At 40.9% G+C, this 15,025-nt stretch overlaps 1 protein-coding gene and 1 long non-coding RNA gene across 6 annotated transcripts in view; both read left to right on the plus strand.

Annotated features, from left to right (window-relative positions):
• Positions 1–1,214: 1,214 nt before the first annotated feature.
• The window catches only part of ANKHD1 (ankyrin repeat and KH domain containing 1), a 106,860-nt gene continuing 93,049 nt past the window's right edge, over positions 1,215–15,025 (plus strand). For all 5 annotated transcript variants that reach the window (XM_069589838.1, XM_069589839.1, XM_069589842.1 and 2 more), the window contains exon 1: positions 1,215–1,675. In XM_069589838.1, the coding sequence (XP_069445939.1) occupies positions 1,385–1,675 (291 nt within the window). In that variant the 5' untranslated portion in view covers positions 1,215–1,384. The remainder of the gene's footprint in view (positions 1,676–15,025) is intronic.
• On the plus strand, positions 12,249–14,328 carry LOC138440396 (uncharacterized). Its single transcript, XR_011257018.1, has 2 exons — positions 12,249–12,784; positions 13,927–14,328. It is a non-coding gene; the product is annotated as an uncharacterized lncRNA (long non-coding RNA).

The following is a 15,025-nucleotide window of genomic DNA, read 5'->3' on the forward strand; positions in this document are numbered from 1 at the left end:
ATTTATTCAAAACAAGTCAATCAGGGAGGTACTAATATTATCCGCATTTTGCAGACGGGCGAACTGAAAGTCACAGAGATTAAACAACTAACGCCGGGAGGTCACACAGCAAATAAGTGGCGGCACTAAAACGCGAAACTGCGCACTCTGAACCACTGCGTTCTGCTCCGCGGTGTGATTCCGCACGCTGTCGCGGCCTTCCAACCCTCCTTCGTGGGACAGTTCCCAGTACTGAGGCATGGCGCTGTCCAGCCCTGAGGCCCGCCGCCTTCAACAGGCAAGAGAACGTAGCCCCGCGGGGCGACCCCGCCCGCAGGTTGTAGAACAGCCGCGCCCAACCACGTCCAGGCAGGCAGGCCCGCCGAATCTCCTCCCGGCGGTCATCCTCAGCAGCCTCTTTGGTTCCCTCAGCTCGGCGATCTAGGCTCCGCTCGGAAAGGCAGGTGACACGCAGCCGGAACGTCCCCGCTCACTCTCCTGTCGTAATCCCCCACTCCCACCCAAAGAGACTGAAGCTGAGTTTATACAGCCTCACCTGTCCCAGAGGAGGCGACCTCTCTAGTGACTGACGCACCGCTTGTCCAACCAGGGATTGGCAGGAAGGTGGAGCCTAGCTGAGACTGATAGCTTCTTCCCTCCAATCCCCGTGCAGGAACTCTCCGCGCCTGGCGGAGAGCGACAGGTGGGAGCTGCGTTACCTCCTTGCCTCTTGCACACTTGACGTAAGAGCCTTACTAAGCCCTGGGTGAATTCACTCTAAATCTCACCAATTCTTGCAGGTCGTCACTGCAGCCGTCATTTTAATCAAGAGTGGAAATTCCCCAACCCTTTCCCGTCACCTCAGATGGGGGCGGGATGAATCGTATCCTTACTGACCAATTGTACCACGCGACGTCCTGTGACAAAGTGACCGACACTTTATGTCGCCAATGAAGTTTCCCATTGTCTAGGGTCATTGTGACTGACCACAAGGCCAACTAATCCATTTTAAGGTCGTGAGGCGATAGTCAGAGAAACTGGCCAATAGACATAGAAAAAGACCGGAAGTCGGCGCGTGGGGAACAGGAGGCGGGTGTTCGCAACCGCCTAGGCCTGCGCGGGTCAACGCAGCTTGAGGGCCGCGAGCCAGCGAGCAGCGCGTGACGAAGAGCCTGAGCGACGGGTCGCTTTGACCAATGATCTGCAGCCGCTGGAGAGCTGCAGCCAGTGGCGAGTGTGGGGGGCGGGAGGCAGCAGGTTAGGCAGTGAGAAGTTAGTGGCGCTGCTGGGACGGGGGGAAGGAGACGCTTCTTCCTCCTGCTGCTTCTCTCGTTCCCGGGATCGGCGGCGGCGGTGGCCGCGGCCGCGAGTGACTCGGCAGCGTCTCCGGCTCCGCGTGGGAACCATGCTGACCGACGGCGGAGGCGGCGGCACCTCCTTTGAGGAGGACTTGGACTCGGTGGCTCCGCGATCCGCCCCAGCCGGGGCCTCGGAGCCGCCTCCGCCGGGAGGGGTCGGGCTGGGAATCCGCACTGTGAGACTCTTTGGGGAGGCCGGGCCGGCTCCGGGAATCGGTGGCGGCAGCAGCGGTGCAGGCGGAGGGGACGCGGCGCTGGATTTCAAGTTGGCGGCTGCTGTCCTGAGGACCGGGGGTGGAGGTGGTGCCTCTGGTAGCGACGAGGACGAGGTGTCCGAGGTACGGCTCTAGGACCCCTGCTTTCTACACAGCTTGAGGCACGAATTCTCTCTGGGCCGGCGCAGGGCTCGGGCCACCCTCTCGCTGCCCAGATGGAGTCGTTCACTGTCAGCGATCGGCTCCCTGGCTGCAGTGGCGGCGGTGCGGGCCTAGTGCGCCCTCGGCTTACTCTTCGGCTCGAGTCGGACCGGTTCCCGTCACCATCCATAGACCCACAATAGGGAGTCCTTTGGTCTCTGAGCTTCGCGCGGGAAGCGGGACTCCTCGGGCACCTCCCGCCCACCCCGCTTTGGAGACGGGGGTGGGGGCGGGGTCTTGCCAGAGTCCCTGCCCTTGGTACTGAGAGAGCGGGACGGAGAGAGGGTGAGGGTGAGAGACAGACAGACAGAGAGGGCTGCCTTGCGTAAAGAGCGTTGCCACTGTACTGTGTCTCTCCTCTGAGTTGAAGGATTGGGCATTATTTGCCTTATGCCTTACTTGTGTGCTAAAGGAGGGTTCTTAATTCCAGTTTGGTCTGAGACAGGTGTACTAAGGAGCTCTCTGCTTTTGCGCTGAAAAATCACGTGGGTCCTTGCACCTGGGACTGTGTGAAGTTAGACAGGAAGAGAAGGTTCCAGTGCTTGTTTGGGCCTCGCAACAGCTGGATAGCTGAACTCTGGAGATTTTTAGGCTTGGAGAAAATGAGCTCCTCTTTGGAAACCTTTTGCAGTGAGGGAAATTTGTTATCAGGACCTTCATTCCTTTCAGCTGTTAGGCGCATACTGGACATTTTTAGGTCTGGGCAACCTGGAATGGGCGGCATCAACTTTTGGGCTCTAGGGCTAAAGGAGATATTTTACATTTGTACTTTCTCCCCCTGACTATGGCTTTGTTATAGTTCTGTCCAGTGGTGACTGTTCTAAGAGTTCAGAGTATTCTATTTTGATTCTAAGGTGCCTGGTTCATCCCCTATGACCAGTTATTTTAACCTCTGGTCTTAGTCTTAAAGTACAGGGGCTTCTGTGTATGTACAACTGTCCTGGCTGTTGTATTGAGAGGAATAAGGAGAAACTGTATTTGTGGGTTGTAGAATACAGTTAGTGCAGTCTTACCATTCTTGATCTGAACAGGAATTCTTTTAGTTTTTTCTAACCCCAGTATTTTGCTTGGAATAAACTTTGTGGGTTGTAAAGGAAACAGTTCCTTGAATGTCTCTATCTTTGAATTTCAGTATAAGAGAAGTAACTTCTAAGCCAAGGTGGTACAGGATTTTGAGTAGGCAGTTACGGAGAGTGTTTCTGGAGCACTTCCACTCCTGGGCTTGTGGAAGACTTTCATTTAGACTTTGAATGAAAAATTGATGAGAGATGAACCTAGAATATAGTTACTTTTTACCTAGGAAGTAAAGATTAGAGTCTGTTTTTCTTTGAAACTTGTTAGACTGAAAAAGTTTGCTTTAGTCTGAATGTGATAGAAGGATGATGTTCTTGATTTTCTGAACAATTTTTGCACAGTTGTCATTGATGAAGTGAGAGATCACACATTTGTTTTTACTTCAGTAGTAGTCTTAAATTTCTTCAGAGGTAGAGTGCTAGTGAGCCTCCATAGTTATGAATCTCTAACTCTATGGGCTTGTGTGTTATATCTGGAGAAATGAGCTTTTGAAGTAACCAATTTTGCAAGACTTGTTCACACACACAGATTATTTCATTTGGAGTCTCCACACCAGGCTGTTAAAGCTGTGAGCAGAATTCACACCTTTTGTGTGATTTTCTTTGGTGTTATCATAGAAATTATTCACGATTCCTTCAGCCACTTAGGCTAATGGTAGAAGAACCTCTTATTCTCCTAAATTTTCTATGCTTAAAGGATTTAGATATTAAGTGTATATAGGTAGACATCACTTTTGGATAGAGATTTCTAGAGTACCCACAAACTTGAGCCTAGTCTAAGATAATGCTCAATATGCATAGAGATTCTTTCTTAACCTGAGAAGAAAGGAAATTTTGTTTTTATGTCCTCTTCATCCATATCATATAAAAAAGAAATTCCTGGAATATCTAGTGTATGTTGAATGTGTGGTTGGGTATAGTCTGTGCCTTTGTGAGTGAAATGACCTTTTTTTCTCAAGCAGATTTCTTGGATTTTCTCATTTCTCTCTGACAAGATGATAATCTTCTCCCTTTTTATTACCTTTGAGTTTCATTTAGTGTAAAAAGATCATAAATAATATTCTTCAAAAAACACCCAACTGGCATTTGATGAATAATAGTAGAATTTTAATTTTCATTATACCTAGATGTTTTAGAACCAAATATTTAGAATGTAGTCATTCAGAGAGAAGAGTTTGTGAGTGAAGTTTGTCTTGTTCCCCTAGTGGGGCAGGACTAGGTGAGAAATGAATAAGAAATATGGAGGTTTAGAGCATTTGCTCTAGAATTAGCTGAAGGATTTTGAGTAGGCAGTGTATATTTGGTATACTAAGGATCTCTTTTCTATTCATTGCTAGAGCCTACATCTGAGAAAAAAAAAAAAAACGAGGTACTTTCTCTTGCTGGCTGAGTCAAAAGACCTTTTAGTTTGAAGAAGGGGCTTGGATCTTTTTGTAAATTTCTTCTGTTAGAATTGATTCTTGTTGCTTTAAACATTGGGGTGGATACCTGTTTTGTATTTCTTCAGACATGTTGAGCATGTTCATTAGCTGTCAAGGGCCTTGAACAGAGGAGTCAGAACTTGCCCTGAATTAGTTGAAAATTATTTAAAAACCAATTTTTAAATGTTAATTTTAGATTTGTAATATTTTTAAAAGTAAGGTAAAATGAAAATAAAATTCTAAAGAGAGGGTGTTGGTGAGGTTTATGACCTTTAATTTTTCTGTATTAAGAATGTATGCATATACTGTATGTATACGTGTGTGACATCTTCCTTTTAAAATTAAAAAAATAATAAAGTAATATCTTACGGTTAAAAGTTCAACAGTGTAGGTAGTAGATATACTATGAAAAGTAAAAAGTTCTCCTCACCCTACTGACCTTTCAGATCCCACTCAGAGGTAATGAGTATTACAGTTTTCCTTTCAGTAAAATTTCTAGGCCTATATAAGCCAATGCGTATATGTTTACCTGTTCCTATACACACTTAAAAGATTAGACATTAGAAATCATTGCAGTTAGAAAGCATTGTTGAGGCTTTTTTATCTGAGGCAGATGCTATATTTACAATCAGGTAAAAGCAAAAGGAAATTGGGTTTAACGTTTTATAGCAAATTATAGCAAAAGCTTTGTAGGGAATTTTTTTTTCCCCTGAAAATTATGTTAAGAGTCAAACGCACACACCATACAGAGGTTCCTTCTGATTTTCTCTAATAGGAGATGGATCATTTCCTTTAGGGTTATTTACAGTCTACTGTGTGGAGCAAAGTTTCTCAACTGCAACGTATCGAAATTTGAAGCTGTATTAATTCTTTGTTGTGAGGGGCTCTCCTGACTTTAGCAGTATCCCTGCCTGTCCTTTACCCACTGGATGCTGGTAGAACACACCTAATTGTGACAGCTAAAAATGTCCTTAGTTGTTGTTTAGTCACTAAGTTGTGTTCATGTCTTTTTGCAACTCCATGGACTGTAGCCTGCCACTCTTCTCTGTCCATGGGATTTTCCAGGCAAGAACACTTGAGTGGGTTGCCATTTCCTTCTCCAAGGGATCTTGCCCATCCAGGGATCGAATCTGTGTCTCCTGCTTGGCAGGTGGATTCTTTCCTTACTACTGAGCCACCAGGGAAGCCCCAAAATGACCTTAGACAAAGCCAAATGTCTTTGGGGGCAAAATCACCCCTGGTTGAGAACCACTGGTCTAGAGGCCCACTCTTATCTGGGATGGCAATTTTGTCATCAGTACTCTGTATTCAAAGTTCAGGTAAACAAGGTGAGTCACTGCTTTTAATAACATCTCAGGGCTTATGTTCATAACTGAACAAGAGAGAAATTGAAAGAGGGAGGGTACTGACAGGTTTAATGTTATAAATTTTCTATGATAAATTTATAATTTTAGGAAACTTTAAAATATTTTGTTGTTTTTGAAAACTTCATTTATTGCCCATGAAAATGAATTTCTAAAAAACCTTTATGGGGACTTTGTTAAAGGTAGAAAGGCTTTATTCCATAAATTATCAGCAGTAGTGATAAAACAGGGTTTTCCAGGTGGCACAGTGGTAAAGAACCCACCTACAAATGCAGGACATGCGAGAGATTCAAGTTCAATCCCTGGGTTTGGAAGATCCGCTGGAGCAGGAAATGGCAACCCACTCCCCTGTTCTTGCTTGGAAAATCAAGTGGACAGAGGAGCCTGGTGGGCTACAGTCCATGGGGTCGCAAAGAGTCGGACACGATTGAGCTCACACACACACATACGGTGATAAAATAGGAAATATACCTTTGTATTCTAGTGAGGAAATTTTGGAGACATGAGAATGTCAATTGAAGGAAAAAAAATAATAATATTATGACAATAACAAATTTTTTATATTACATGAGTACCAACCTTGCACGAGTTTCATTCTATAAAGCCTTCAGACTTTACATAAAATGATTCATTGATGAGTATGGTTGTATGAATGGCAGGTCAAAACAGTTGACTAGGTATGGGTAGAGGAAAACCTTGTTGTGAAACTTGAAGTATGTAGAGATTTTCTTTTGGTTATTATTTAGTACATTTTGATAGGTGATTTATATTTGCATAGTTCTTTAGACTAATGCAAACACCGTAAAAAGGTCTTGACCTGCCCTTTATACTTCTAATGTCTTGATGTCCTTTCAGAATATCATTATAGAAATATAAGTGTGTAGTTTTATTTTCCCCATTGTTATACAAAAGATAACATACTATTCATGTGAGATTTTTAAATGGTGAATTTGATAAGAATTTAGACTTTATCTAATCAAAGTGGTAAAACATGTTAAGAATGAAGCTTTGGAGATGAGTTTAGGCTCATTCTTTTCTGAGCCTATCTGGTGGTAGAATGATGACCTCTGAAAATCAGCTCTGGCCTTCTGATTCAATGAGATAAGGTAAATAAAATTTTAGTATTAGTCTTGAGTTGGCAAGTAAAAAGAAAAGAAAAGAAATGAGAAGTCTACTCCTTTTTTTTTTTTTTTGCAAAATTTACCTTCCTACAGAACCAAAGTTTTAATAAATTCTTTATCTTTTTTTCAATGCACTATATATGAACTCTTCCAGTTTATCTTCTTGGACATTATTGTTTACAATTTTCCTCTCCTGTTGCTTGTCTGTATAGTCACAGAATCTTGGTGATAGTCCTATCTCATCTCATTTTTAGGTAACTGCTACCATTTATTGAATGCTTATTATATTCCAATACCATATTACATAAGGGTTTCCCAGGTGGCTCAGACAATAAAGAATCTATCCGTAATGCGGGAGACCCCAGGTTCAATCCCTGAGTCAGGAAGATACCCTGGAGAAGGGAATGCAACTCACTCCAGTATTCTTGCCTGGGGAATTCAGTGGACAGAGGAGCCTGGCGGGCTACAGTCCATGGGGTCCCAAAGAATCAGACACGACTTGAGCGACTAACACACACACCATAATATATACTTCGCTTATTTTATTTAATCACTCAACATCCGTTTGAGGTGGGTATTATCTACACTTTCATAGATGAATAAATGTAGGTTCAAAGAAATGATCAATCCAGAAAGCAACAAAAATGGTTAGTGTTATTTATATAGCTAGAAATCGATAAAGCTAGGATTTGAATCCAGAACTCATGCTATTTCACATTAAGAACTAGGCAAAGTTTTTGGTTACCAATGCTCTGCCTCCAATAATTACTTGCTTAATCTCTATTGAAGTTTTATGAATCTATAATGAAATCAGAAAAATAAGGACAATGTAGTGAAATTCTCATAAAGCAATCTTTTCCCACTTTTTTCTATTTTGAGTTAATGTCCTTTGTACTGTTACGAAAATTAATTTTTAAAATATCTGTGTTTGACAAAATATCAAATTGGAAAGTTCATGTTAGGACTCTGGGTAAAGCCTCAAAAGTCTGGGAACCATTGATCTGAATAATTTGCTCAGGATTACACAGCTAATTTATAGTAGAAAATAGGTCATGTGACTCCTATTGTAGTTAACTGCTGTATTGTCCTGCTATTTCTCTTCTGATGCATGAATTTATTAATAATTAATTGCTTAAGAAATGCCTGTGAGCCTCCCTGGTGGCTCAAATGATAAACAATCTGCCTGCAATGCCAGAATCCCAGGTTTTGTCCCTTTTGGGAAGATCCCTTGGAGAAGGACATGGCAGCCTACTCCAGTATTCTGCTTGGAGAATTCCATGGACAAGAGGAGCCTGGTGGGCTACAGTCCATGGGGTCACAAAGAGTCTGACACCACTGAGCAACTAACACTTACTTAAGAAACACATGTCTCAAGCTAGCATATAATCTGTAGTTGACCTTGTTGAAAAGCTTTTATATTATATAATGAAATTGATGACTGCCATGTGAATCAATATATTTTAAAGAAGGCAGTCAAAGGTGTACCATTGGGGATCAGAGGAACGCAACTTTAAGGTAATTTTGTCATTGAGCTTAAACTTGAAAAGTTCAGGCCTTCTCATTATTCATTTTAAGAGAATTAAATATTAAAAGTACCAATATAGAAAGGCAGATACCCAACTTTGCACCTTTGCCACTATAGGAAACATTGGTTTTAATTTGTAAAAGTTAAAATCTGTGTGCTGTCTTATAGTTACTTACAGTGTACAGTTCTTGTGAATGAAGATCATTTGCCTTATGATGGTTGACAGGTTTACCTTTTTTTCTGGTCAACTTTACCTAAACAAGGAGGAAAGTAAAGTTGTATATAAAGCTTTTTTATTTGATAAGCTGAAATTTAGCAACAGTTTATCAAAGAGTACATTATGCTCTTCCTCCACTATATATCCTTCTGTTCTCACAGTTTTCCCGTTAATGGATGCTGCTTTTGTTAGTAAAAATGGGTCTTTTTGTTTGTTTTTATGTAGATATCCCACTGTATCCTAATGTTTTGATTCACCTGCATTAGTTTGCAGTTTTGAAAAAAAGCAAGTAAACTCCCAGGGATTAGCCCCAGGAACCAAAGAGCTGAACAGAACAGTTTATCAAGTTTGTTATGATGCTATATGATGAGGACAGTTAGGTTGCAAACAGTTTTTAAAATTGTGGTAAAACAACAAAATTCACCATTTTAACCTTCTTTTTTTCCCCCAGTTGTGGAGAAGGAAGTGGGAAATGGCAACCCACTCTAGTATTCTTGCCTGGGAAATCCATGGAGAGAGGAGCCCAGTGAGCTGGGTACAGTCAGTCCCTGGGGTGGCAAAAGAGTCGAGCATGACTTAGTGACTAAACAACAAAGTCACAAGTACTGTTACCTTGGAAATTAAAATCTAAAACTTTGGCTATATTTCAGGAACATATACATAACTTACTAAACTGAACAGAACCATTAAAATTAATCTTGCTGTATATTTGCAGAAAATAATGAATTGGTACTTGAGTTGAAAAAGTTGCCTTTGATGTTCTGGTTGAAAAAAACTTCCTTTGTTTTAAATATGTTTGTATATGTTTCAGTACATGTATCACATATGTACTAAACTAAAGTGATGAGAATTAACTTTGTATTTACTTTGTAGGAGTTACTATGTAAATATACAGACAAATGTATTTTGGATTATGTGTGCAGTGAGTTTTTTGTTGGCTCCAGCTTATAAATATGCCAATTATATACCCTCATATACTTGTCTGATTTGAGTTTGTAAAATGAGGACTCCTTTTTACACACTTAACAAAGAAGGAAAAGGACTAAAAAAAATTGTTTTAAAATATGTGCAACAGAAAATTTACCTACTTTTTTGTCACACTGAGCAGCATGTGGGATCTTAGTTCCTAGACCAGGGATGGAACTTACATCCCCTGTGGTGGAATCAGGAAGTCTTAACCACCCGACTACCAGAAAAACAAAAAATTTACCATTTTAACCATTTTAAAGTGGTTATAAGTACATTCACATTGTTGTGCAACCATTACCACTAGCCATTTCCAAAACCTTTTCATCTTCCAAAACTGAAACTCTGTACCCATTAAGCAGCAACACCCTGTCCTCCCTTCTCCAGCCCCTTAATAATCACAATTACCTTCCTTTTCTGTGATTTGTCTACTCTAGGTATCTCAAATAAGTGAAATCAATCAGTTTTTCTGCTTTTGGTGATTGGCTTATTTTACCTAGCATAGTGTCTTCAGGGTTCATCTATGTTTGCAGCACGTGTGAAACTTGTGCTGTGCTTAGTCGTTCAGTTGTGTCTGACTCATTGCGACCCCATGGACTGTAGCCCACCAGACTCCTCTGTCCATGGGGGTTCTTCAGGCAAGAATACTAGAGTGGGTTGCCATGTCCTCCTCCAAGGGATCTTCCCAACCCAGGGATCAAACCCAGATCTCCTGCTTTGCAGGCAAATTCTTTACCCTCTGAGTGAGAGGGGAAGCTTGTGTGAAACTTAACTGAATACTATTCTGTTGTTAGGTATATAACATTTTTGTTTATTCATTCATCTGTTGATGGGCACTTGGATTGCTTCTCTACCTTTTGGCTTTTGTGAATATGCTGCTGTGAACATGGGTGTACAAATACCTTTGTGAGTCCCTGCTTTTGATTCTTTTCTGGTATAATACCTAGAAGTGGGATTGCTGGATCATCTGTTGATTCTATTTTTAAGTTTTTGAGGAACCACAGTACTGCTTTCCATAGCAGCTGTACCGTTTTACATTCCCACTCGCAAAGCACAAGGTTTCCAGTTTCTCCATATTCTAGCCAGTCTTCTTGTTTTTGATTTTGAGACTAGTCATCCTAATGAGTGTGGTTTTGATTTGTATTTCCCTAAAAATTAGTGATATCGAACATCTTTTCATGTGCTTCTTGGCCATTTGTATCTCTTCTTTGGCGAGATGTCTATTCAGATCCTTTGGCCTTTTTTTGGCCACATTGTGTAATTTGTGGGATCTTAGTTCCCTGACCAGGGATGGAACTGGCCCCACCCACCCCCACAATGAAAGTGCTGAGTCCTAACCACTGGATTGCCAGGGAAATTCCTCCTTTGCTCATGTTTAGTTGAGTCGTTATTTTCATTAATTGTAGGAGTTCTTTGGATGTTGATCCCTTATCTCATATATATATATATATAATTTACACATATTTCTCACATTCCATTGGTTGCCTTTTTACTCTGTTGTCCTTTTTTGCTTAAACAGTTGTAATATTATTTATTTGACTGCATTGAGTCTGTTTTGGCACGTGGGGTATTTGTTGCATCCTGCAAGATCTTTTGTTGGGGCAAGCCTGCTGTAGTTGTGGCATACGATCTCCGGAGCACTTGGGCTCAGTAACTGCTGTGCAGGAGCTTGGTTGCCCAGCGGCACGTGGGATCCTTAGTTCTGCAACCAGGGATTGAAGGTTTTATTTTAGGGACTTCCCTGGTAGTCCAGTGGCTAAGACTCTGTGCTCCCAATGCAGGGGACCTGAGTTCATTTCCCACTGGGGAACTGAATCCCACGTATTGCAGCTAGAAAGTGCTGCACCTGAAAGATCCTGCGTGCTGCAGCAAAGATAGGTCCCACACCCCAACTAGGATCCCACACAGCCAAATTAATAAATAAAAGTATTTTTAGAAAAGTTTTAATTTAGATGAAGTTCAGTTTATCTAATTTTTTCCTTTATTGTCTGTGCTTTTGATTTCGTATCCATAACGTGCATGTGTGCTAAGTTGCTTTAGTCTCACTTACACTGTTCTCCATTCAGTAGCTATTTACTGACCATCTAGTGTATGTCAGGCACTGTGCAGAACAACTGGGTATAAACAATGGTGAAAAAGATAATCATGAATCTTGGCCTTCATAGATCTTCCAGTCTAATTGGGAAGTGAAAGTGAAAGTTGCTCAGTTATGTCCAACTCTTTGAGACACTATGGACTGTAGCCTGCCAGGCTCCACTGCCCATGGAGTTCTCCAGGCAAAAATACTGGAGTGGGTTGCCATGCCCTCCTCCAGGGCATCTTCCCGACCCAGGGGTCAAACCTGCAACTCCTGCATTACAGGCAGATTCTTTACCCCTGAGCCACTGGGGAAGCCCTTTCATATCCATAAAGTTGTTGCCAAATCCAATGTCTTGAAGATTTTTTTCCCAATGTTTTCTTCTAAGAATTTTAAACTGTTAGCAATTTAGATCTTTGAGCCATTTTGAGTTGATTTTTGTATATGGTGTAAATCTTAACTGTATTCCTTAGTTTGTGGATGTCCAGTTTTTCCTGCACCGTTTGTTGAAATGACTATAATTTCTCCTTTAAATGGTCCTGACATCCTTGTTGAAATTAATTGGTCATATAGGGGAGGCTTTTTTCTGGACTTTCTGTTCTATTTCTTTGGTTTTTATGACTGACTTTATACCAGTATTGCACTGTATTGATTGCTGTAGTTTTTGTAGTTAAGTTTTGAAATCAGGCAGCATTAGTCCTCCAACTTTGTTCTTCTATCAAGATTGTTTTTGGAGAAGGAAATGGCAACCCACTCCAGTATTCTTGCCTAGAGAATCCTATGGACAGAGGAGCCTGGTGGGCTGCTGTCCAAAGGGTCACACAGAGTCAGACACGACTGAAGTGACTTAGCATGCATGCACGCATTGGAGGAAATGACAATCCATTCTGGTATTCTTGCCTGGAGAACCCCAGGAACTGGGTGGGCTGCCGTCTATGGGGTTACAGAGTCAGACACGACTGAAGTGACTTAGCAGCAGCAGCAAGATTGTTTTGACTAGTCACGTTTCCTTAAGATTACATGTGAATTGTAGGATCGGTCTTTGTATTTCTGTGAAAAATGCTGTAGGATTTTGATAGGGATTGCACTGAATCTATAGATTGCTTTATGAGAACAAGTTTGAGTACAGATCTTACTTAATTGATTCACCACAGTTGATATTAGCAAATCAAAAAGCTTGAGATTGACAAAACATTCAAAGACTCAACGAACTTTCACTAATGTCTTCCCAAAGCCATTGAATCCAGTTCATGTGGAATACTGTCCTGTAAGTAGATGTTTCTCTAATATGGTGGGGTTTTTTTTCCCAGTTTGTCCTCATATTAACTAATTTGTGATTGATCACAATGCTTCACATACTGATTAAATGCTAGAAATAATAATTTTTCTTCTTTTTATCACTAGAGGTGAGTTCAGTTTTGAAAAAATTATCTCGATCTGGTATTAAATCTAGATAAATGAACCTGTAGTATTTTCTTTAATAATGTAGAATTTTAAAGTTTTCCTATAGGCATTTTATGAAATCCGAGTCAGAAAGTAAAGGCCATGTCAGTTGATACCTTGAATGGTACACTGTACTTGTAGCACTTAAGCAGCTTCTAATTGATTTTTTTCCTCATGTTTACCTATTCTGCTAAATTTCTGATTTTGCCTTTTAAAAAATGTACAGTTGCTAAATTCAATGACATGCGACACAAAGTATCATTATCAAAGAGCAGATACCAAGGATATATTCTCCCTCTCTTTTTTGCTGCCTTTTATTTTGATATAATTTCAAACTTACTAGAAAGTTGCAAGAATAGTACAAAGAACTCCTCCCATATAACCTTTGTCCAGACAGACCAATTGTGTTCATTTTGTGCCATTCCTGTATCCTTCTGTGTCTCTCTCAAATTTATTTTCTGCATAACTTGAAAGTAGTTTGCATACATCATGCCTTTTTTACCCTTAAATTCTTTAATATACCTTTCCTAACAACAAAGGCATTCTCTTAGATAACCACAGTGTATTTATCAAGATAGGAAATATAACAAATTTCAAAAGTATTTTTCAAATTCACATTCCTATAGTTGAAAAAATTGAAATAGAATTCACATAGTATAGAATTCATTCTTTAAATTGTACAATTTCAGTTGTTTTTAAATACATTCACAGAATTGTACAACCTTCACCATTATCTTTTTTTTTTTTTTTACCATTATCTATTTTAAAACATTTTCAACACCCCAAACAAAGCCTTGTACCCATCAGCAGGTGTTTCCCATTCTGCTGTCCCTGCAGCTTTTGGTAATCGCTAATCTATTTTCTGTCTCTCTGGATTTGTCTAGTCTGGGAATTTCGTATAAATGGAATCAAACAATATGTGATTTTTTTGTGTTCACGTCTTTCACTTATTATATTGTTTTCAAGATTTCTACATGTTGTATCACGTATCGGGCTTTCCTGGTGGCTCAGCTGGTAAAGAATCCACCTGCAGTCTACGGCTATACCACCCTGAATGCACCTGATCTCGTCTGATCTCGGAAGAATCCGCCTGCAGTGTTGGAGACCTGGGTTCGATCCCTGGGTTGGAAAGATCCCCTGGAGAAGGGAACAGCTACCCACTCCAGTATTCTGGCCTGGAGAATTCCATGGACTGTCTAGTCCATGGGGATGCAAAGAGTTGGACATAACTGAATGACTTTCAGTTTCACTTTATCATGTGCCAGTACTAAATTGAAATGTTTTGTGGATATACAACATTTTGTTCATTGGTTGATGATGTTTGGATTATTTCTATCTTTTGACTATTATAAATTATGATACTATGAACATTGGTATGCAAGTTTTTTATGACGATATCTTTTCATTTCCCTTGCGTGTATACCTTGATCATATCGTAATTGTTTTATTTTCTGAGAAGCTACCAGGCTGTTTTCTATAGCAACTTAATGACTTTACATTCCCACCAACAGTATGTAAGGGTTCCGGTTTCTCCGCATCTTTGCTAACATTTTTTTAGTAGCCATCCTAGTGGGTATGGAGATTATTGTGACTTTGATTTGCGTTTCCCCAGTGACTAGTGAAGTTGCATCTTTTCATGTATTATTGTCCATTTATATGTCTTTCAGTTCAGTTCAGTTCAGTTGCTCAGTCATGTCTGACTCTTTGCGACCGCATGAATCACAGCACACCAGGCCTCCCTGTCCATCACCATCTCCCAGAGTTCACTCAGACTCACATCCATTGAGTCTGTGATGCCATCCAGCCATCTCATCCTGGGTCGTCCCCTTCTCCTCCTGCCCCCAATCCCTCCCAGCATCAGAGTCTTTTCCAGTGAATCAGCTCTTCTCATGAGGTGTCCAAAGTAATGGAGCTTCAGCTGTAGCATCATTCCTTCCAAAGAAATCCCAGGGCTGATCTCCTTCAGAATGGAATGGTTGGATCTCCTTGCAGTCCAAGGGACTCTCAAGAGTCTTCTCCAACACCACAGTTCAAAAGCATCAATTCTTTGGCACTCAGCCTTCTT

This window comes from Ovis canadensis, chromosome 5, assembly GCF_042477335.2.
Source record: "Ovis canadensis isolate MfBH-ARS-UI-01 breed Bighorn chromosome 5, ARS-UI_OviCan_v2, whole genome shotgun sequence".
Classification (NCBI taxonomy): domain Eukaryota; kingdom Metazoa; phylum Chordata; class Mammalia; order Artiodactyla; family Bovidae; genus Ovis; species Ovis canadensis.